The 24651-nt window shown below is 42.4% G+C and overlaps 1 protein-coding gene across 2 annotated transcripts in view; it reads right to left on the bottom strand.

The window, feature by feature from the left end:
* Positions 1–24651, bottom strand: part of LOC119745496 (CCR4-NOT transcription complex subunit 1-like) — a 52999-nt gene that overhangs the window by 21714 nt on the left and 6634 nt on the right. The window contains exons 5-25 of one of the 2 annotated variants that reach the window (XM_038221873.1): positions 24255–24311; positions 23782–23928; positions 22034–22146; positions 20909–21091; positions 19756–20031; positions 18934–19061; positions 17652–17784; positions 16809–16910; positions 15657–15764; positions 13803–14042; positions 12954–13117; positions 11763–11901; positions 10086–10857; positions 9604–9753; positions 8424–8599; positions 7367–7491; positions 5623–5812; positions 4332–4526; positions 3461–3604; positions 1875–2054; positions 1581–1697 (exon numbers count right to left, since the gene is read on the bottom strand). In XM_038221873.1, the coding sequence (XP_038077801.1) occupies positions 1581–1697; positions 1875–2054; positions 3461–3604; positions 4332–4526; positions 5623–5812; positions 7367–7491; positions 8424–8599; positions 9604–9753; positions 10086–10857; positions 11763–11901; positions 12954–13117; positions 13803–14042; positions 15657–15764; positions 16809–16910; positions 17652–17784; positions 18934–19061; positions 19756–20031; positions 20909–21091; positions 22034–22146; positions 23782–23928; positions 24255–24311 (3839 nt within the window). The remainder of the gene's footprint in view (positions 1–1580; positions 1698–1874; positions 2055–3460; positions 3605–4331; positions 4527–5622; positions 5813–7366; positions 7492–8423; positions 8600–9603; positions 9754–10085; positions 10858–11762; positions 11902–12953; positions 13118–13802; positions 14043–15656; positions 15765–16808; positions 16911–17651; positions 17785–18933; positions 19062–19755; positions 20032–20908; positions 21092–22033; positions 22147–23781; positions 23929–24254; positions 24312–24651) is intronic. The other variant, XM_038221880.1, reaches the window with a different exon arrangement.

Consider the following 24651-nt stretch of genomic DNA (forward strand, 5'->3'; position numbering starts at 1 on the left):
CATTACCAGAAATAAATAACAAGTCCAGTCACAAATCTGGTTACAAGTAACAGGGAATGAACAACTATGCCACAGTTCATTTTTATAAAGGGCCCATTCAATGGAATTTTTTGAATGCAATCCTTGCCATGTACCTTTGTAAACCATTTTCACTTTATTTGTGATCTTCATTTTGCCGTTTTAAGGGTGTTTTAATGCCTTTTTGGTTTTAGTGCTAATAAAGATGTCCGTATTCATGGACAAAACTGTGATGTCATTCAAATCTAAAACGTCAGTTTCACATCTGCTTCAGCTATAAAAGTCACTAGAATTTTGAGGGGTTTGGTGTGGTGATTTTTCTGCTTTCCGTGGTTCATTGTTGTTTCAGTAGATGATAGTAAGACAATGAGAAATACTTTATGGACAAATGTTTTCAAAAAGCAGAGTTTAGGTTTAAAATTTGAAGAGAAAAACAATAATCGGAAGATGTGTTCCCAAAAGTGACATCACAGCAACAGCGCCATCAGTTATCAGGAACAGCATGAAACATGTTAATTGTTGTGCACTTCGCAATTTTTTTCTACCAAAAGCGATGTCCGTTGTGAATCAGAAACTAAACCTTGAAGATGATCACGACCACTAACAACTGTTAGTTTAATCATTAGGGATATTTTCATCATGTTCACAACTCATTCAAAAACAAATTCCAAATTTAATGATTTCTTCAAACATTTTATCAGTTCACTATGTTTTCAAAAAGCAGAATTTTAGGTTAACAATTTGAAGAGAAAAACAATAATCTGAAGAATGCGTTCCTACAAGTGACATCATAGCAACAGCGCCATTAGTTGTCAGGAAAAGCATGAAACATGTTAATTGTTGTGCACTTTGCAAAACTTTTTACCAAAAAGCGATGTCTCATAGTTTTATTCATGGCAGAGAAATGGATATTTGCTACAATTATACTTCCTGCAAAATTCACTTGATGGATTCTTTAAGTAGCTTGTGATGGACTTGTGATGGACTTGTGATGAACTTGTGAGGATGGCCAAGGACTTGTTAGTCCTAGTGGTGGACTGAACTAGGACACTGAAAGTAAAGGACCCTAACCCCCTAGGTCCATTTTGCTAGGAACCATCCTCAATCCTCCAAAATTTTGCACTTATGTTCAAATGAAGGATACACAGCACCTCAATCCTTCAAAATCGTCAGACAGTCCTGCCTCTCAAAATGCATTCATCCTCAATCCTCCAAAATCATCCTCTTCTTCAAAAACCATTCATCCTCAATCCTCCAAAATCCTCATGAGCTAAAACACCATTCATCCTCAATCCTCCAAAATCCTGATGTTTCTCAAACACCATTTATCCTCAATCCTCCAAAATCATCCAAAACCGCCATGAGGATTGAGGGTTAGGGTTCAGATGTCAAAAATAACGACCTGAACCACATAACATGATCCTTCTTCTGCATATCTAAAACTAATACGTGAAAAAAAAGTCTTTAATTAACACTCATTTTGTGAGATGTGCGATTCTGCCATATACAGGAACAAAGTTTCTGAAAAGTACAAGTACAAGTACAAGTGCAAGGCTTCTTACGATTTGTAGTATGGGCTTGTTCTTGGCGAGAGTCAGCATTCCCAGCCAGTGGCCCAAGTTCTTCAAGAGAGTACGATCAGAGAAGTTGGCGTCACTTTTGTCCGAGCCTAGCAAGACCTGGGGGGGGGGGAGAAAAATTTCAGATTTGAAAAAAGATCCATGAATTTGAAGCAGGAAGCCAGAGTTTCGGACAATACCAAGCTTTCAGAAATGGCCACCATGAAGCAGGTACCCGACTCCAGTAATTTTGTTGTCACACAAATCCTAACCCACAACATGGGGCACCAGACTCACCTCAATATTCCTCAGCGTTTCCTTGACTAAGAGGTCGTTCAGAGGAGCTTTCTTGAGCTGGTCCACGAAGTTGGAGTAGAGAGGGTGAAAGTTCATCTCGATGCTGGCTCGTTTCATGACCATGTACTGGGACAGCCAGTTCAGGTACTCCTCTGTTATCAAATCTTTCAACTCCTCACACTATTAACATAGTAGTAAAGATAACAACAATTTATAAAACGCAAAAAATCCACCAGTCTTGGTACTTTCGGTACTACATCATTAGTCTTCCCTCCTGCTGTCTGAACAGTCACAGACAATAACAAACAAAACAAATCAATCCTCTCCCTGCCATGCCTTTTACACAGGCTAGTCACCAAGTCAGATTATATTTCTAGCAAACACTGTGACTAGGCAAATTCAGTCAACAGACAAAAGCAGGTAAGTGGTAGGCACAGCTGGCTATCAACCACATACAGTCAAAGCAAAGTTGTATCAAGTTACATAAACAGTCGCAGTCAGTCAATCCTGCTTTATGCAGGATAGGAGCCCTTAACTGTTGAATACAGTCACTTGATTGGTTTTGACTAAAGGGACAACTTTGCACAGAATGTATATTTGCATAGGAGGGTTAATGTATATATCAAGGTGACGGACAATTGTTTGTTGTCCTGGTAGTCACTGAGTTGCAAACCTATCCTGCAGATATCCTTTTCTTGTGAATGTATGTTTCCATAGGAGGGTTAGGCATTTGGAAGAAAAAAACACCTTTTTTATTACTAATGACTCTATCTGGAATCCCCCCGCTAATAAAAACAAACCAACCATAAATGAAAAAAATAACGAATACCACAGTTAGGCAAGAATGCTCCATGTTATTTGAAAAGCTATGGAAAATAACATCTGTTTTTACGCGACGCACAGCATATAGCAACCAATGCAATCCAGAAGATGCGAGGGTGTTGCCTTTCATCATATCATGGGGCTATAGTTTACCTTTACTGTTGTGTCATGGCTGCTACTAAGCCAAAACGTTAAAAATGGTGCAGTTTTAAATGCAAGTCAACTACATCTTGCCAAAGATTGCTTTATCATTTTGTTCAGTGACATCAACTCATGATAATCTCATTGCAATAAGGAAAACAAGAGGCGATATGCATTTAAGTTAGCATCTATTGCGTACAACTCCATTTTTTTCTTTCAGCTGTTCTTTTTAGCCGAATGACCGATCCTACTTCAGAGCCCAAAATTTGTAAGAACCACGGAAATAACGGACACTCTTATTAAATTACTATATGTGTGATGGAAATTATGAGTTGGGGAGACGTACATTGTAAATTTTGCCCTTAATTAACAGATGTAATTTCATGAACATTGTATACTCAGTGTTGTCCAAGGGCTTGTAAGAAAAAAATCAGAAGAACTTGAACCAACAACTCCCACCCCCTGGCATAATTATCTGGTGTTTTCTTCTCACCTCTATAACTCAACTTTTCTTCAGTGTCTTGACAGGTTTCTTCAGGTTTAAAAACTACGGTGCATTGCATTCTTGAGGAATCCTTGGTTTCATTACCAGAAACAAATAATGGTAAAGAAAGCACCCCTACCTTTTGTGGTTGGTTTGACTGGGAAAGATTGTTGAAGATGAAAGCCACTTTGTCTTGGACGCTCTCTGGTGGTTCATTGATGACTTCATCTTTGGGCGTGGCCACTAAGAGGGTGTCAATGTTGGTCGTGTTGGCGATGGATGGCTGCAACAGGCAAAAGAAATGGAACTTTTCAGAATAAAGAGTCAGCAGTGAAAGATGTCACATGGTGAAATTATGGTCCAACAACATCAATGACCAACCTTTGACTATGATTGTCCCAATGACTATTGTACTGTGAGAGCTGTGCAAGTACATGTGACAGCTCACTAATGATTAAGCTTTGTTACTTTTGTCCGAGCATTTCAGTGCAAAGCAGCTAAGGCAAATAAAAATAACCATCTCTGCCCTCACATGTACCCATTTACTCCTGGTTGGGGAGAAGCAATGAGTGACAAAGTGCCTTGCCCAAGGGCACACGCACCATAACCCCAGGCTAAACTCCAACCCACAAAGAGCAGAATTACCCGCAGAGCACAAGTTCAATGCTGCAGACTCAGCCCTTTTTAGTTACTGAATTATTACTTTTCAATTTTGAATTATTGGCTGCCAGACAATAATTCTGTTCTCGCCGAGTAGGTTGGTTAACACCCCACAATCTGTATCAATAATGTAATGTATGAGCCAGTCTGCTCACAAAACAGACATGTTTGTGTTTGCAAAACAAAACCTTTTTTCAGAGGGTTGCAGATGTCCAAAAATGAAAAAAAAAAGGTGTTTTGGTTGGTTCTTAGTAGAAAAATAAATCGAATTTGTTGAAGAGCATGGGGAACACAACTTTGATAACAACAAGAAAATTGACTTTTGTCAATCCCTGTCCCGCCCTACTCACAGCCGTGGTTCCCGTCTTGGTGGCAGGCTTGGTGACCGCTGTGGTGGTGGTTGTAGCGACCGTGCTGACTGCGCTAGAGGTGGACAGCGTCGTGGTGACCACCGTGGTGGATGTTGATGCCGTGGTGACGGCAGTACTGGAGGGTGTCGGGACGCGCTGAGGCGGGTCTCTGGACATCACACCAAACTGGACATACTATATGGCAAAAAAGTTTGGCATTTTTAAATGATAGAATTCAAAGAATATGTTAGCAATACAATGTTAGGAAATACTTCTTTCGAAATTGGTAGTGTAAAGCAGTAGCATAACTTGGGGGAGGGTGCAAAGTAAATGATTTTACAGAGGCTGTGTGTCCGGTGAAAAACCCTGTCTACCTTTCAGCACAGATGTTGAGTGCCCTTTTCTCATCTACCCCGAATCAAAATGACACTGCCGTGCGCCACTGCAATGGGCAAACAAAACCCTGGTTACGTGTCTGCTTTTGGGAACCTGCCTTGCATTTCCAATTTTTTTTTCACGGTTGGACATCAGACATTTTCTGACCATTTACCATAGTTGTCTGAATTAATTGTGACATTTCAGTCCATTCTAAGTGCATACGACAGCTGATTGTTCTAGTGTATTCTTGGCCAAGCAGTCTTTCTAATTTGTGTTTGATCTCGGCGGTTATTGTGAAACTTGGGTCCACTTGCATTTCCACTCTACTTCTGGCACCTACTGAAAGCCCCATGGATTTCTCTTCAATTCCATTTAAATATGTTATACTATCACACACACGATTCAAATTGTCCGTTCCCTAGACAAGTAGGAAAGTATTCTATGCAAGAGAACAAGAAATTAGTGCTCTAGTGTTAGTTAAATATTGTGTTCAATTCCGAATCCATACTTGACTAAAGATTTGTAGTTCCAAATCTACATTTTATGTCCAATAAAAAGGATTCATAGATACGAATCCACACTTTTAACATTAGTGTGAGGTCATAGTAAAGTCTGTCACGAGCCAATGTGGCTCATCAGGCCGGCGTTTATCTCTGGTTTCAGTGGCATGAAACGACTGAGAATATTTCTACTCTCCCTGGATGGGATGCAGGTTACCCCCCAGCTAATGCCGGTACCATTTATACTCCTGGTGGAGAGAGGAAAGTGGGGATAAAGTAGCTTGCCCAAGGACACAACATATGACCAGCAGCTGTATTTGAATCCATGAACCTCTGATCACGAGTCATAAACCCTAACCACTTGGCCACACTCCCCCCCCCCCCTGACATCATAGCAATGGATTAATACTCACCTCTGTCAGATGCTGTGGGAACTCACTGAAGTGAGGTATGGCGGACAGGTGCTGGCAGTACTGCGGATAGTCCTTGAGCCGAGTCTTGAATTTATCCAGCGCCGCGATCCCAAAGTAGTACATCTTACTGCCGTGGGGTTTACGCAGGGCCTCGAGGACGTAACGAAGGGCGATGCCTAGGGCCATGTAACTGTAGGGTTTCAGAAAACAAGAGGGAACATTTCGTTGGGGTGCATTTTATCATATGGGGAGTCAGGTTGGCCCAGTGAATCATTTTCATGGTTCTGCTTACCGTCAGCGAAAAATCTCTGCTTACTGTATCAAACATTCCATGCTTACGGTAAATGTATTTCACGGATTAGCGAGGAATTTTCGCTTCTGCGCATGTGTTCATCTTGTAACTAAGGATTCTGTGCTTACAGGGTGAGCACAGAATTTTGATGCTACCGCTGTTAGTGTAAAATGGTGATCATAAGCACGGAATTCCGTGGTTAGCAGAGCCATGAAATTGGGCACAGAGCTCACACTTTCATTAACACATCAGCCTTAGTATTACATTGTATTTATTCTCTGATGAATCGATAACACCAATGAGTGCTTCGGCGGCTGCCTGCTACTCCAGGGAGTAACAAGCAGGGCGGTTTTGGATGGTACAGGGACTAATGGGTTAAGCTTCTCCAAACTTAACTTCACCTTTGGTTTTATATTGGGGGGATACTACGGCCCGGGTCTGACTAACTTGGCCATGGATTGCAATTAAACATGCATCAATGGAAGCGGCTGAGGCCACTTCTCATAGACATGTGTGTTACAGAGATGAAACTGGCATATGGAAAAAAAATTGGAAAATAGGCCGAACAAAATACGTGTCCGAAATCTGGGCTGCGCTGCAGTTACACACATGTACATGCATGTACAATACACTTTATGCCCAATTTCCGGACACCAACTCCTGCTTTATTTTCGATTCAAACAAAATTTTACGATGAAAAAAAAAATGGTTTATGTTTTCATTACATAAAATGCCTGAATTACGGTTAGAGTAATGGAGTCATCAATAAAGAAGTTCACTTCTTACTTGAGAAAGTGGAGGGAAAAGTCCAAAAGGGCACCGTTCATGGTGCTTCAATCATGTCCATGATTCAACCACACACAACTCCACTACTCCACTTGCATTCATGATTTTTAGAGCATTGCATTTTGTACAAATAAATCTGAAACCTCCGAAAATTGCACAACATAATGACTTTATCCACTGCACTGGATCGCTCACAAGGCTACCGTTCCCGACCGGCCATGTGCTAGCGGACGGCACGGTGCGGTACGTACGCTGGTACCATTGCATATTCACACGCATGTGCGACACAGTGATTTTTCCATGTCACCTGTCTATGTTTAACCTTTTGTCCAGCTGGAGAAGGCTCCGATCAGTGTTATGCCCTGTGTTTCTACCGTTGAAACACTCCAATAACGACTGGTGATAAAGATTAAAACTACGTTTGCGATGATTTTAACGTGCCATTTCTATCAACTTTTCATCGACTTTTCTACGAAATTATGATTGAAATAAAATGACATTTTGTGAGAAAATCGTTACAAAATCAAATTTTGTGGGACACACTGTAAAACAATCGGAAATTTCCTTGGAAAATTCAAAAAGTCGGATTTCCGATTAAAATCGGAAAAGTTTCATCTCTGGTGTTACCGCCAGCCGTAGCCAAGTAATTTAAGCATCATGACTCACGTGACCAATCCTTGCTCGATGATTCCTCCAAACAGACATGCCGTGATGAGCAGTTCCCTCTCAGGGTACTGGGGGAAGAACTTGTATTCCTCAAACAGGTTACGCAGCATGCACATGAACACCTCCTGCAAGATACACAGAGAACAACGGTTGTCAATTCAAAATAGTCTTGTGCAATAAAAAAGCTGCGACACTCAGGAAACAATTCAGATTCCATCCTGGAGTCATGATTTTGTTCAAATTTGACCCTCAAAGGTCTTTTGCGGTTAAAAATCATTACCAAAACCCTAAACAAGTTCCATGGATGTAGTTGAGTCTATCACAAGTCCCTGCAAGTCCATCACAAGTCCTCCAGTCCCAATTCAACTCACAAGCTATTCAAATGAACTTTGACAAAGACATTCGATTGTTATTGTTCGTCCACTATAACTTGTGACCAGACTTGTGAGTGGACTTGGGATGGATTCGACTACATCCCTGATAAATTCTACTTAAGTTGAAATGTTGGACACTGCCTGGAAACAACTATGTGGAAATAGAATTTGCTGCAACTGAGAGTCGATTCCCAACATACCAATCCTCTCCAGTAAGCCCCACTCACTGCGCACGTGGGCAATTGACACTTACTCTTCTACAATGCCGTGCTGCATGTTCCAGCTGAATGTGACACACGTGTGTGCTCGCATTTTGGACTTTTGTGCCCTCATATCGGACATAAACCACAGCTGTAATTGGTCAGAACACCATGGGCGAGGCTTAATCAATTGGCCTATTCCGATTCCACACTTGTAATGTGTCAATCACAAGGCCAATCACAAGACAAGCACAAGTCCATCACAGACAAGCACAAGTACAAATCAGAAGTCATTGTGACCGATATGTGATTGACAAGTGATCGACTCGTGATCAACATGCGATGACTTGTGATTGACTTGTAATTGACTTGTGATGACTTAAGATTGACTTCCGATTGACTTGTGATGATTTGCTCAAGCCTGATTCCAAAGCAGACGGTGGACGAAAGTCTTGTCTCCGTCAGACTGACAATGTAACCCACCCTCTCTTTCTTGACTTGCGAGTCCTTGAATCGTTTCAGCATCTGCAGCACGTCGTCCACCGACATGACGGGACTGGGCGGCTGGTTGTAGATCTGCTGGAAGTAGCCATTGGCCTCCTCGTCAATCTCAGGCGGGTAGGTCTGGCTCAGCTCGGGCCAGATATTGGAGATATCACCTGGGTAGATTGAAGGGGAGAGAAAAGATGTGAGAGTTACACCTGATTCAAGCTGGCACTCCAGAGCCGCGGTGAACCGAACATTAATCAAATTAGGATTTGCCCTTCACCGACGTATAATATGATTTACATCACCCGGACACAAAATTCCATCTCATGAATAGTTATTGCGGTACCCGCTGCTATGTACATCAGATTCGAACCAGCCAACCGATCCCATTAGCTCGGTGGTCGAGTGGTAAGACGTCTCCGCTAGAAAGCAGGAGGTCGTGGGTTTGAGTCCCACCCGAGTGATTTTTCCAACTTTCACTCGGGAGGTAACACACTGAGTATACAGTTTTTATACGTCGGTGAAGGGCAAATCCTAATTTGATTTACCTCACCCAGATGCAAAATTCTATCTTATGAATAGTTAATGCGGTACCCGCTGCGATGTACATCACATTCGAACCAGCCAACCGGTGGTCGAGTGGTAAGACGTCTGCACTAGAAAGCAGGAGGTTGTGGGTTCAAGTCCCACCCGAGTGATTTTTTCCAACTTTCACTTGGGAGGTAACACACCGAGTATACAGTGTTTATATGTCCGTGAAGGGCAACTCCTAATTTGATTTACATCACCCCACACCAAAATTCCATCGTATGAGTCGTTATATGAGTCTTTCGTTATCTGTGTCATACTTGCACTTTCCATCAGAGATATAATGAATTGCATAAGCCGGTGTTGTAGTCAAGGCGCTGGTGATGGATCACAAGTACATCACACGTCCAGTCACAACTAAGTCAAAACATCAATCCACAAGTCAAGTCATAAAACAACATAGGATGAAAAGTACCAAAGGAAGTTCTTGATCACGGTGCATGAGAATGGCTTGGGAGTTGACTCGAGACTGAATGACTTGTGATTGACTTGTGATTGATTTGCGATGGAATTGTGATTACTTGTGCTCCATCACAAGCACCTTGACTGTACTCTGGTGTAAGCAGAGTGCCCGTCTGATTCTCACCTGGTTTGATGGCCCCTGCGTTGGATTTAGCTGGCTGGTTGATAGCCGGTTGGGTCTGGTTCCCAAACCCTGCACCAGGAGCAGTGCTACCGGCTTGCCTACTGAAAGGGTCCCCGCCTACTGATGGCAGAGCGCTGTTCCCTCGTAGTTCTGTCCCAAATAAAGAATTGGGGGGGGGGGAAGAGAAACACATCAGACCTCTGACAAGTGTTGGCAGCTTTTTCAGATTCTATGTAAAGGAGTCTGTATTATTTACACAAATGAAGAATGTTAATCGTACAGATGCAGCAAATGTGACAAGAATGAAGATTTAAGCTCCATTTCGATGAAATATAAAACTGGTTCCAAAAGCTTGAAATTCATAACTTCACAAAGAGTGTTTGTTGGTACCCTGACCTAGCAATACTTTGAATCAACCAATACATGTTTGAAAGGTATGTCACATCAAAAACTGAACATTTTTAAAAACAATTTAATCTTACCATGTGGGTTTGATTGTATGTTGCTGCCTCCACTCAAACTTCCAAGACCTCCACCTAGTCCTCCACCTAGTCCACCACCTAGTCCACCACCGAGACCGCCTCCCAGTCCACCCCCTAACCCACCTCCAAGTGTGCCTCCTAGACCACTGCTTAGACCACTGCTTAGGCCACTGCTTAGGCCACTGCTCAGGCCACTCCCAAAACCACTCCCTAGACCCCCACCTAAGCCTCCTCCTAGCCCACTGGAGCCTAATCCCCCACCCAGCCCGCCCCCGAGACCACTCCCCAAGGAGCTCCCGAACCCTCCGCCTAACCCTGAACCCGAACCAGATCCAAACCCGCCAGCTGAGCTTCCACCAAACCCGCCACCCAATCCGGACCCGCTACCGAACCCTCCGGAGGAGTTACTCCCAAACCCACCCCCTAGCCCACCCCCAAGGCTGCTGCCTGAACCCCCGCCCAGCCCATTGGCACCCAGACCCCCGCCGAAGCCGGAAGAGCCCAGGCCCCCTGATCCTAAGCCTCCCCCAAGACTGCTGGATCCCAGACTCCCAGTGCCCAGGCCGCTTCCCCCGAGAGATCCCCCACCCAGGGAGCTACCACCCATGGAACCCCCGCCCAGGGGAGGGAATGGTTTCTGAGAGGCCGCCGCGGCGGCTGCTGATTGGATGTTGCCGAAGGCGGAGCTGAGAGGGTTGTTTGGGAAGTTGTGGATGCCTGGAGTGGTTGGGGTGGTGCTGCCAAGACCAGACATGCCACCCATGGCTTCCATCTAGAAATAACCACAACAAAAAACAAGGTAAGCCAAGTTCAAAGGAATTTTATCCTCCTTCCTAAGAAAAGATCATGACGTTGAAAATTCTTTTTCATCAAAAAGCAGTTCTCATAGTGATGGATAATCTGGGCAAGCAATGCGTTCCACACCCTTCAATAATCCGTCATAGGTTTGCACAATAGCTTACACTATGTGTGTACATACATACTGGAAGTTGTATGTGTAGTTTGAAAGGAGTTTGAAAGTGTAGTTTCAAAATGCTCCTATTTTAACCAGAATTAATTTCCTGGGCGGAAATTTGGACTTAATATCCCTTACATAAAATTCTTCAATTTGCGACACATCAACACACCTTGGAAATTCTTAGTTTTTGAGTAAAATCCATATATCTATTTCGTGATAACCTTGTGGAGACGTATTCACCTACAGAAATTGCTCTGCATTTAATCTTTTGTTCCCTATTTTACCCATGTCTCCACAGGGTACCGTGTAACAGATCAGTGTGTGTGTGTACAGTGATCAGGTCGACCTGTGATTTGCTCACACCAAGACAAAACCGTCTGCATCAAGCACAAAGGTCATGCTCAGATCACACAGCTAAGAAATTGTTTGATTATTGTGGAACAACAGCCATCTCAACACAAGATAATCACAACCATGGTAACGTCAACGACGACGCAACAACAATTCGCATTACAATCAGATGATCCAGATGCACGCACAACGTCATAACTGCACACAGAACGACAGCTGATTTTTTAAAGCAAAAACAGACCATCGCTGACTGTTTAGTGTCGTCGCAAGGTCCCACTTAGGGTGGCTTAATATGGCATTAGGGAGGCACACATGTCCTTGCCAGTATTGCAGTGTCGGGGACTAATAGATCGGTTTTCTTTTCTCACCTGTGGTCCTATGCCAGGAGACAATGACGAGATTCCAACCTGAGATTTGATGACGCCCGGCGGCGGCCGGGACTTGAGGAGATTGGAACAGTTGGCTACCATTGTCATGATGGTCTCAGCAAGGTCAGGGGCAACGGAACTATCAAGAGCAAGACAGAAAACATGGTTGTCATGAACAAGGGAAATTTCAAACTTCAACTTGTTATCAAATTCCATAAAATATCCACATTTACTGACTCTCACTGTCCTAAAATATACCATTAGTGACATAAGACTGAACAAAAAATGAACAAAGATCAATAGAACAATTACAACTCGCACCAGAAAATGTCATTAAAAGCTCCATAATTGACAATTTGAACACCATTTTGAGGAGTAATAATGAAGAATCCACAGTTTAAAACAAAACAGTGTTTGCTCCATCAAAGTAATAACACTTGCCCGTCAATTCACACAAGATTTTGCCATTTCAAACGTATTTCTGGCAGGGCATTACAGAGTAATGCAAAACTGAAAGAGTTTGACGTTTGAAACAGTTAGGTACAACTTTGTTGAAAGACGACTGCCTGTCCCAGTCATTCAGAATGACTCCACAGAGTCTGGTCAATTGAAACTATTTTTACAAAACCAAAATCTGTTAGGATAGATCGCAGGGGGTACCTTACGGACTCCGTGCACAAACTATACATGGAGCTTTTTGACCACTTTTTCAGAGCCCAGTTGATAAGACAAAATGCATGCGCGTACTGGTTCGCACGCATACGGTGCGAAGTACACATGGTTATGGTTATGGTTTATTTTCATATCATAGCACAAACAACATAATAAACAGGAAACTATATAAAGAATGACAAAGCATGATACGAGGGATCCAGGTAAAAAGCATATGCTTGTACAAGACCCGGAACCTGTAATTACAAATTAAGCTACTAAATTAATATGTACATACAATAGGCTGAATTCTATCAGGCAAATACACGTGACATGTTTTAATCTGATTGTGTGCAAAGTCACAGCATCTTTGCGTGAACATCAGGCGTTGTCGGCAATGCGTTCGAATGCCCCTCCCATTGGTCATCCCACTTCTCCCTTTTGTAACCATTGAGGGGGTACTTGTGCACGGAGCCTATATTAGTTGGTTCTGAGCAACTTTGCAGCGCCAATCTGAAACAATACCGTTAGTCTGCTCACCTTGCGCATGCTTGCAGGCATGCCAGCATGGTCCCTATAGTCTCTGGGGGCAGGACACCAGTCTTGCCTCCCCCTGGTAGCTCCTTGGGCTCCGGGGCCAGACCGCCGATGACCTGAGGTGCCCGACGCTTCAGAAATGTCACGCAGGTCTGGACAAACGGCTCCTGATCACAGAAACAAACATTCCCTTCTTTTAGTTTTAGGTAATTGACACAAATTTCAGGGGCTTCTGCTTATTAATCCAGTGGTGATGGCATTGGACTCATATGGGGTGCTGTGGTCCAATGGTTACGGTGTTCGACTCGTGTGCCATGGTACATGGGTTCGAATCCTGACCGTGGGAACATGGTGCTTGTGCTTTTGAGCAAGGCACTTTACCATTATTGCTTCGTCCTTCGGATGGGACGTAAAGTCGTAGGTCCCGTGTGTTGTGTAATGCACGTTAAAGAACCCAGTAACACTTATCGCTAAGAGGAGGGGTTTGCCCCGGTGTTTTTGGCAGTGGCTGCAATATGCGCAGCAGTACCATGTAAACCATTATAAGGTACTACATAATGGGTCTCATATTTCTCATAAACTTTACTTACCTTTCTTTAATAATAGACATAATTTCCAGCGCCTTGAGTACCTAATTGCTGGTAGATACGTGCGCTATATAAGACTCCGATATTATTATTATTATATGCCATGGTACACAGGTTCAAACCATTAAGGGGGACATGTTGCTTGTGTACACTTTACTGCAATTGCCTCTCTCCACCCAGGAGTATAAATGTGTTCCTTGGAAGGTTGAGACCAGATTGCGCCAAGATTTAAAAATTCTTGGGATTTGATGATGAACAAACTCACCCCATGCTCTCTGATCTTGTCTGTCATCCATTTGTCCAGCTTCAGGTACTCCCGTCTGGACGCCAGGCAGGCCAGATCGATAACAAAGGCAAACGGCGTGGCGTTGAGCAGCAAGGACAGAGCCTTGAGGTCCTGGGCTACGTCCAGGATGCGGGAGAGACGGGTCTGGTCGTTCTCCCCCCGCATGTACCACTCTGCCATGGAATGCATCACGATCTGACGGATGGTCAGCGACTGACCCTGAATCAACAAAAGCAATATAAACGACGTATTTTTCAATTATTATGTTTTATTTTTACAGGAAGACCCATGTTTTAGCTGCGGGATAGTGGCTCAACAAATCATCCTGTGTCTCTGTTAGTCTGCTAGTTCGTTAGTTAGTAACAAATGTTGACATTGTCTATTGCTCCTGCATATTTTGACCAATTTCGACCAAACTTTGTCAAAAGTATCTGTAGCCCAGCCCCATTATGTCACATGACCAAACTGGGGTCAAATGTCATCATGGGGTCACTGGGGTCAAAAAATGATTTTTTTTTTTTTTTACTCAAAACACTACTCCTTCCAGAAATTATATGGCACAATCACGTGACTCATGCATGAACACGCATTTGTTGGCCCGCAGCTTCTGAGATATTTCTGATCGAGCATGTTCTACAATAAATGCTTACAGGAAAGTGCCATTCACTCAAAGATAAGGAAATAATTGCTCCCTGTTATCAAAAATTGCCAGGCAGTGCTGTAGTCAAGGCACAGGTTATGAGTCACAAGTCATCATAAGTCCATCACATAGTCATCATAAGTCCATCACAAAGTCATCATAAGTCCATTACAAAGTCATCATAAGTCCATCACATAGTTATCATAAGTCCATCACAAGTCATCATAAGCCCATTACAAAGTCATCATAAGTTCATCACAAAGTCATCATTAGTCCATCACATAGTTATCATAAGTCCATCACAAGTCATCATAAGCCCATTACAAAGTCATCATAAGTTCATCACAAAGTCATCATTAGTCCATCACAAAGTCGTCATAAGTCCATCACAAAGTCATCATAAGTCCATCACAAAGTTATCATAAGTTCATCACAAAGTCATCATTAGTCCATCACAAAGTCATCATAAGTCCATCACAAAGTCATCACAAGTCCATCACAAAGTCATCATAAGTCCATCACAAAGTCATCATAAGTCCATCACAAGTCATCATAAGTCCATCACAAGTCGTCACAAGTCCATCACAAAGTCATCATAAGTCCATCACAAAGTCCTCATAAGTCCATCACATAGTCATCATAAGTCCATCACAAAGTCATCATAAGTCCATCACAAAGTCATCATTAGCCCATCACAAAGTCATCATAAGTCCCTCACAAAGTCATCATAAGTCCATCACAGAGTCATCATAAATCTATCACAAGTCATCATAAGTCCATCACAAGTCATCATAAGTCATCACAAGTCCATCACAAAGTTATTATAGGTCCATCACAAAGTCATCATAAGTCCATCACAAAGTGATCATAAGTCCATCACAAAGTCATCGTAAGTCCATCACAAAGTCATCATGAGTCCTTCACAAAGTCATCATAAGTCCATCACAAAGTCATCATTAGCCCATCACAAGTCCATCACAAGTCATCCAGTCCCAAGTCCTCTCACAAGTGAACTGTGACAAAGGCATTGCTTCATTAGTGCTCACATCCCATGTGAATACTTGTGACTGGACTTGTGAATCTACCCGAGACCAGACTTGTGATGTACTTGTGATCTATTTACTTTGGAATTACCAATAATCAATCGATAAAATCAATAGAGACTGAGAGAAATTAAAACGGGGTATTCCTACCTGTCCGTGCCATGCGTAGTGCAGCACGATGCCAGAATTTGGATGATTGCCAAGAAAGATGGGCATCAAGGTTGAGATGAGCTCATGTCGCAATGGAGTCCAGATGGGCTGGTTTTGGGAGAAAAACCCAAAATGTTAATTCATTTGCGATATAAATGAAATATGACAAATGACAAACAAAGCAATTCTTGCAGAGCAAAATTGCTAAAGAAGAAAATGAGTGGCTTCATTTAAAACACAAGCATCTGAGGTTAAATGAAATGATTAAAAACAAGGAAGCAACATGAATACAAATTTTAGGCTGCTTTTATAACTATAATAACACTGAAGTAACGTTAGTTACATTACACTTTCAAATAAGTTTATTTTGTAACAAGATGAGTAACACCTATGATATAATAAAAAAACAAAGATAATGGAGCAAATTAGTTGCTTAAATCATCAAAACTGTTACAACTCTAAACAAAAAACCCCACCCATTCTCATATGTTGCAAGTAACTATAAAACAACCTCCCAAAAATTCATCACAACAAAACAAATACGTAAGCATTTATAACATGAACATATCTCATGGAATAATAACACATTTTTGTAACAATGGAATATCAATACTGTTAAAACTCCAAAAACAACACACTACTTATATGTCACAAGTGACAATAACACAACTGAAAAATTAATCATAACTAAACAAACATGTATTCATAACAAGAAAACTATGTCATGGAAATCAAACAAACTTTGTAACAATTTGAAGTGGTGTTAGAAGTAATAAGTGAATGCTGAACAATGGAACATTAGCGTAAACACCCAAGTACTCTAAAATTCAGATTGAAAATAGCTTTTCAAGAATTTTGCTGGATGCAGGACTTGTAACAATGGAATGTAACAGGAAAACATGTCAGGGAAATCAACAAAGTTTGTAACAATTTGAAGAGCTGTTAGAATTTATAAATGAACGCTGAACAATGGAACATAAGTGGAACCACCCGAAAATCCAGATTTCCTGGATGCAGGATTATATTCCTGCAACTATGGACTTCCAACTGAGCAAATGAACGTCCAAATTAGGCTTCCAAAAGAGCCAAACGTTTCTGCCAACGTGCTTTTCCCAAGTGGGTATAACGAGTGAACTCCTCAACTGCCGATACCTGCTGGCACATCTGCTTGCGACGCCATTTATCCTGTACATTAGCCTTCATCAGTGCGGCAGTGGCTATAACGTGCTGCATTAACTCATGCTCCAGTTTCCTCTGAGATTTCCGTTAATACGGGCAAATGATGGAATCAGAATTTTGTAATCCCTACTTATATGACTGAAGTCAAGGGGGCGGGGCCGAGAAGAGGAACCAAAATGACTGTAAACAGACCATCTGTCCAAAAACATTATTTTACAGTTAAAGTGTACTAACAGGAAATGATTTTCCATTTTACTGGAGCGAATAGTTTACAGAATTGTATAATTTGAAGTGGAATTTAGATTAGGAAGCCAACCCCTTATCTTGTAAACTAAGGAGACACAAACCATTTACAGCAGTGTATAGTGCACCACTTTTTCGAGAATATTTCAATATCAGGCTGGACATCTTGAAAAATGTCCCTGCAAAATTCTTACCTTATCTCACTCATGGCATTATGCATGGTTGTTGCTAACAGAAGCTTTTAAACAATTACATTTTGTTTTGGTTTTGCTGTTTCGCTTTCTCCTCAAACTCTGTGATAAAATTGGGATTTCAGCAGGACAGCGAATCACAGATTAAACAATAAGGTGCTCAGTGGGCATGAAAAACGACACCTCGTAAAGAAAATAACGATGTGGATTTGTAACGTAGACATTGAGCATACCATGCATACTGTGCATTCTCAAACCGAATGAACAGGACGGAACACACCCACGGCACTGAAAATCTCCACACACAGCACGACACACTTTTACCGCCCCCCCCCCCTCCTCCTCTGGTGTCAAAGGTTAAAAGGTCACGACCTCTACATACCTGTACTTGTAGGAGAGCCAGGAGGAGCATATCCGGGCAATGCTTGATGGGAAAGCTGAACAGGCTCTTGACTTGCTCGTACTTGCCCGCCTCGGCGAGCTTGAGAAGCGTCTCGACGAGATCCAGCGACTTCCTGCGATTGCATCAAACAATGAGGAATACAGGTGTTTGATAAAAGAAGGTTTTAAATGAGAACTCCGTTAAATGAAGCCCCTCCAATTGCGCATGTTTGCAATAATAGGTGCGCATCTAGAATGCCACACTGCATGTTCTAGTGGCACGTTATACCAATGTGCATGCACGTCTGACTTTTTTGCATGCAACCCTCATAATTGTTTGATCAGTCACAGACAGTCAAAAATTTCTTCCACTTCCCCTGCCATGCATTTGTATACAGACTTGTAAAAAAAACAGTCAGATCACATTCGTGTAAACACTATGACTAGTCAAATCCTGTCAACAGACGAAAGAGGGAACTGGTAGCTACAGCTGGCATATCAATCACCTCCAGTCAAAGCATGGCTATTTCAAATCAACAAGGGAATTTGTAACTGTTCAAAAAATTCACTAGAATGATTTTGACTGCTGTGATGGCATAGCTGAATTTGTCAGCCGGAGAGGAGGGTTTCCTGGCTGTGATTGGTCAAAGCAACATGGAGGCGGAGCTTTTATAGATTGGTCTATTCACAAAGTTGTTGCCATTGATGGTGCAGATCCTGTTTGACCCACAACTCAGGTCAACCCCAATTGACTTTTGTTTCAGAAAGGTGAACTACATGTATTATATGTTAACTGACATTTGAATTACGCCGGACTGTTTCAAAAGTCGTAGTTAGTTCAAACCTTTTGGATAATTTAGTTCAACACTGGTGTGCAACTTGGCCGCCTGAAACTGTAGTAAACAAATATTTTAATTATTTTCTTCCCTCTTCTTGTGAGGGACGGGGTGTGTGGCTGAGTGGTTAGGGTTCGTGACTCATAATCTGAGGGTTGAACATTTGAATCTTGCTGGCCATATGTCGTGTCCTTGGGCAAGCCACTTTACCCCCACTTGCCTCTCTCCACCCAGGAGTATAAATGGGTACCAGCATAAGTTGGGGAGTAACCTGCGATGGGCTGGCATCCCATCCAGGGGGGAATAGAAATGTTCTCAGTCATTTCATGCCAAGGAAACCAGAGATAAACGCCGGGCTGATGGGCCATATTGGATCATGACGGACTTAATTTTTCACGTGTGAAGGAAAATCTAAATTAAGCAGACACTGCTTAGTTTTAGTCTCACCATGTAGCCACCTCTCTGTTATCTTCTTCTGGTGGGGCCTTCAGGATATCGATGACGACCGTGTGGCAAGGGTAGTCGGCAAAACAGAAGACCTCTGGATTGGCCAACGCCAGCTGGATCCAGGACAGCTGGTGGGGTTTCAAAAAATATTACTACTGTCAAGTTTTCCATATTGTCAAGATTTCCGTCTTGTAAAAAGGTTACTATTGTCACTGAGTGGGATATATTCTCAAAATTTGTTTCGGGTTGATGCCATATGAAGCGATGCCTTGATGTGGTTTTGATTTAGTGTAAGAAATAAGAGCCAAGACATTCAAAATAAATCTAATGTTTAATACTTTAAATCAGGTTGAAATATCCCCCTTCCAATAAAAGATCTACCAAATTTAAGTTACTGTTTCATGACATGAAAAATCAATTTGGATTAAATGAATATTTGTATATATACGGGCCATTCTCTAAATGTAGGCTCCTAAGTGTGAGATTTTGCCTGTCTCACTTTTTTCTGAACATTGCAATCTGCCATTCAAGTGTCATTCAAAATGACTTCAAAACTGATGTATTTGTAATTACATTGAGGCAAAAGAGGCCTCTCCATTAAAACCTTTCAGTTTGAAACAAAACTACTGAGCAACAAAAAGGCATCCCGATGGTGCATCGAACATGCAACAAGTATCGGACAACATGCATAAAGAGGAAGTAGAACACTGGAATGCAAATAACAGATTTCAATGACTTTTCCATGACTTTCAATGATAAAGTCCAGAATTTTCAAGGATTTTTTTCCAGGACTGTGGGGACCTTGATTGACTTTTCCCTCACCTGTCCGTCTGTGTTCTTCCAGACCCTGTACAGCACCTCGATGGGGAACACGTCCTGCAGCCCTCGCAGGAAGGCGTTCTTGACGATGCGCAAACCCTGCGCATCCTTCAGCAGGAACCCCGGGTGGTCCATCTCAAAGATGACCTCCCGGAAGTTCAGGTGCGGGGCCAGGTCCTTGACCACTTCCACGAAGACGTCCACGTTCCACGTGGTGGGCTGGGAGCTGGGGTCGGTCTTGTCCTTGCCCTCGCTCCACACACTGCTTCCGGTGATGGACTGCAGGAGATGATCAAACTACAGATCAATCTGAGCACTCACTAGGGATGGGATTATGCCTTTTAATTTCCTAAATGTTTAGCAAAACTGTTAAGAGCCGTTTTAATGTTTAGCCACTTCACAAAGTCTGATGCCTGCCCCAGTATGATTGCACTCAGGCGTGTGGTCACCTTCAGCACTATTACAAGATGTAATTGTTCATTAGGCCAAAAAACATAAAAAATTATGGTTACAGTAACCTTATCGACCTTGGATTTTGGGGAACATAGGGGTACACCCATGCAAAATGAAAAAGCCGCACAATGAAAAAAAAGAAAAAAGCTGCACTTCTTTTTCATTGGCCATTACTCAATAAATGTTATTCCTATTGGAAAGATTTTGTTGTTGTTGAAAAGCTCATGAGCAAAACCTGTAAACTATGTATCAGGATTGCGTTGTATTTTTTTGTAAAAGCTGCGAAAAAGATGACATGTTGAGGTTTTTTATTGGGGGGGGGGAGAGACACTTGATAGATGAAGGCCCTGTTAGCAGTGGGGAACGTGGCCTAGTGGTTAGGGTTCGTGACTCATGATCAGAGGGTCAGGGGTTCAAATCCAGCTGCTGGCCACACGTTGTGTCCTTGGGCAAGCCACTTCACCCCCACTTGCCCCTCTCCACCCAGGAGTATGGGTACCGGCATTAGCTGGGGAGTGACCAGCGATGGACTACCATCCCATCCAGGGAGGAGTAGAAATATTCTCAGTCGTTTCATGCTACTGAAACCGGCGATAAAAGCCGGCCTGATGGGCCACATTGGCTGGTAACAGACTTTACTTTTTTTAGTTTTTACCTGTTAGCAAAACCGTAAAATTGTCGCTAGAATTCAAAATAAACTGACCTGTAGTGGCATGTTTTCCGTCAGGCCCGTGTGTGACTTGGCCATCATGCCGATGACTCTGGCTACTGCCGAGGCAGTCAGGCTGCCCGCGCCAAACTGGACTAGCGACTTGCGGCACTCGTCCATGGTGGCACAGCAGCTGTAGCCGACTTCCTGCATCATGTCGGCTAGAGAGCCGTCCATCTTGGAGGGAGACAAAAGGAAACAGAACATAATTAAACACCTGATATTTAGAACACCTTGAGGATCATACTAGTACAAAGCCAAGGATTCCATGGGGAACAAAAGTGGGTTGTTACAACCTACAGCGTGAACAGTGTGAGGTGAGCTACTTCGGAGAGACCGAGCGAGCACTAAAAAAAAATGACTCACAGAGCACAATAGGGAGTCTTCCCCAGTAGGTCATCATCTGGGTGAGAGGAAACATCTGCTTACCATAAAATAGACCAAAGTCATAGACAGAGAAGGAAAATGGTTTGAGCGAGGTGTCTGTGAGGCGAATCACATCAGGTCAACAGACACCAAAACCAACAACCCTCCCCCAACCCCAACCCCCTACCTACGCCTACCACACCCTCTGACGTCACGTGACGTAGATCCTGTGATCTCAGCCGCGTCATGTGACGTATATCCTGTTATCTCAGCCGCGTCACATGACACAGCCGACCACTGATGAGGAATCCTTGGTGGATGCCAGGCAAAATTATCAACGTTTCATATTTCTTGTTGCGAGTAACTGTTTAAATTTCATCATAAATATAGAAGTTTTTAACAAAGTCAGGGTTCCCACAGACATCTTAAAATGAACTTCCACGACATTTGCAGGACAAAATTAGAGCTTTCCATGACCAAACCTTCGCACTGTTTTGGCATCTTAGGAGCCAAGTGCTCTGGAGGCAACAGACACCACATCCCTTCCATAACTCCAGTTATGTACAAGACCACTAAGCAACATAAAATCATCACAATGGTGCATTAAATGATCACCAAGTATAGAACATACATGCATAAAAGACGTGGGGTAGAAATCTGTGGTGCAAACTGGAAGATTGCCTGGTAGGATCATAATTTTGATTTATTTTTTCCATTTGGTGAATTGCCATAATTCTGATTTGGTGGACTCACCACTGCTTTGGGCAGGTTTGTGTTATCATTGACGATCCTATCCATCCTGATGTCCTGCGTGTCACTGTACAGCAAAGGTACCAGCACCACAGGAACCTGGTCCGGAGGAAAGTCTGCGAGGAAAAAACGAAGCAAGTTGAATAAATATGTTCCCAGGATACCATGAAGCTGTGAAGTAAAGCATTGCTTTAAATATATTTTGTACAGAAATCAACCAAGACTCTTGTCAAAAGTGATACAACAAATACAAATGTGCGAGGCCATGAATGTTTTTTTAATAGACAATTTTTATGTCCAGAAAATGTTTGTGTTTAGCAGGGTACGTATGTGACTGGGGTCCATGAAACCGTAACACAAGGGCCCCATTTCAGATGTAACCCTGTTGAACCCACTAGTCCAGGCAACTCGGCTCCCGCCAAAACATACAATTGACTGTAAACCTCAATATTTTCTAGCGAGGCCCATTTTCACTAAATCTGCGGAAATATTTTGCTAATGAGGCACTCTTAACTATTTAAGATGTTCTCTTTTCATGTTCATGGTCAGTCTGTAAGGCCAAATAAAAATATATAACAGTTTCTTGTCCTCGCCCGAATGCTTTTTTCCTACCGCGTGTTTTTTTCACCTTTTTAATGGCAAAATCTGTCATATTTTGTTTTTTTATTTTCACGATCGCACAAATTCTAAATGACTAACCTTCTAAATGAAGGTCAGTCATTGCAAAAATGATGGTAAGACATGAATCTGGGACTAAGAAACATTTCCAATTTTGTTAGGAAATACTTAGAACATTTTCTTGACTCTCCATAGACTTTGTACACAACTGCTGAAGTGGCGTCAGGTTGCAACATTCTTGCCCTTGTTTCTTAGTATTTGTTTCCAACATGAAGGAGTAGCCATTTTTAGGTTAAAAAGAAAAGTGATTGGAAAGTTTGGGACAACATCATCCGCCGTCTTGGAAAAAAATCTCACGAAAGCAGAAGTTCTAAAAAAGACCTGCGGCCATCTTGCATTGGTAATTGGCCAAAAACAAACAACAAAAAGAATGGCCTGCTTCCTCCTTTTACCAAAAGGTTCGGACAACAAACCATTTTTGTAATATTTGGTCTAAGAGAAGCATATCTGAATAGGAAAGAACCATTACTTTTCTCGCTGAGAAAATTTTGTTCAGCACATCTATGTGCCGAGCCAAAATCAGTTGAGAAGAAGTCACAAGAAATATAGATCAAATCACATTTTGACCGGTAACATGATTATGCTGAGCTGATGGTTATATGCCATGCTTATTGGCTTCATGAAATTAGCCTTTGATGCTGGGTATTTTTGAAAGTACGGGTTAAAAATAAAACAAAGTTTGTGCAAATAAAAATTAATCAATAAATTGCGGGGCTGCTTGTCCTTACAGCAAAAGCTGAATTGGGAAGGACGCGGCTACAACGTGGTTGAGCCACAGGCTTGTAAAGGAGCCCAAATCAGCCGCCATATGACCCATGTCTTACCACGGAGCACAGCAAGAGATCAAAAGTGTTGAATTTTAGCGGAGGGAGGAAAACCGGAGAACCCAGAGAAAAAGTCTCATGGCACACGAGAGAATCAACGAACAACTCTACTCGCACCCGAGCCGGGAATCCAACCAGCGCCACAGCGGTGAGGAAAAGAAATCGTAAGCTATGACCCAGGCAAATGTTGTCTTCAAGCTGGTCACCAAACTGGCCACTGAATGGTACCCCTTGATTTTGGCGGCTTACCCTTTTTAATGGTCTTGAGGAATGCTTCTCGCTGGGGCACAGGGATGCCCAACTGGTCCTTGGAGCTGTGGAGTAGGTGGGTCAGCAGCAGGTGCAAGACCTCGGCCGAGACGTCAGCGAGACCGCCCTCTTGTGGGCTGCGTATGTCTGATGGAGGGCAAGCATTGAAATCTCAATGTCATGAATTTGATTTGAAGATTTGCATGGTGGAAAAACCGAAGAGGATTTGAGGAAAGATGTCTCTTTGGAGTGCTTAAAAATCTCGTAGTTATAATCTGAAATTCTATTTATCAAGACAACCAATTTGATGAAGCATGTCTCGGACAAGTGCCGTCTACAGCAAACCACAGGTAAAAATTCAATTGAACTATTTGTGTTCTTGTCATAAATATATCTGCTCGTGTACAAATTGCCAAACCTATATCTTAATAAATATTAAGACAAAATATACCATAATCTGAGAATAAACTCACCACTGTCTATGTACGACCGCAATAAGTCTGGCAACTTCTGTTTGACAAACTGCAAAGCTGTGAGAAATGCAAAATTTTAAAATCTTATCAACAATGCTGATAATCGAAAGAGAATCCGAACATGTATGCATGTTCGTCCCTAGGCAAGCCACTTTACCTCTGCTAGCCTTTCCTTAACCTAGCATATTTCGGTACCAGCATTAGACAGGTTTTGGTCCTAAAGCATTATGTGAAGCAGGGTCAGTGATGGATTTTGGTGGACTTGGTCCAGTACTAAGTAAAGAGTTAGGGAGTTATGGTTAACTGGGGATTATCTGTGATGGACTAGCATCCCGTCCAGGGGAATAGACAGATTCTCAGCTCTTTCATGCCAAGGAAACTTTGATTTTGTATACTT

Source organism: Patiria miniata, unplaced genomic scaffold, assembly GCF_015706575.1.
Source record: "Patiria miniata isolate m_02_andy unplaced genomic scaffold, ASM1570657v1 HiC_scaffold_12, whole genome shotgun sequence".
Classification (NCBI taxonomy): Eukaryota; Metazoa; Echinodermata; class Asteroidea; order Valvatida; family Asterinidae; genus Patiria; species Patiria miniata.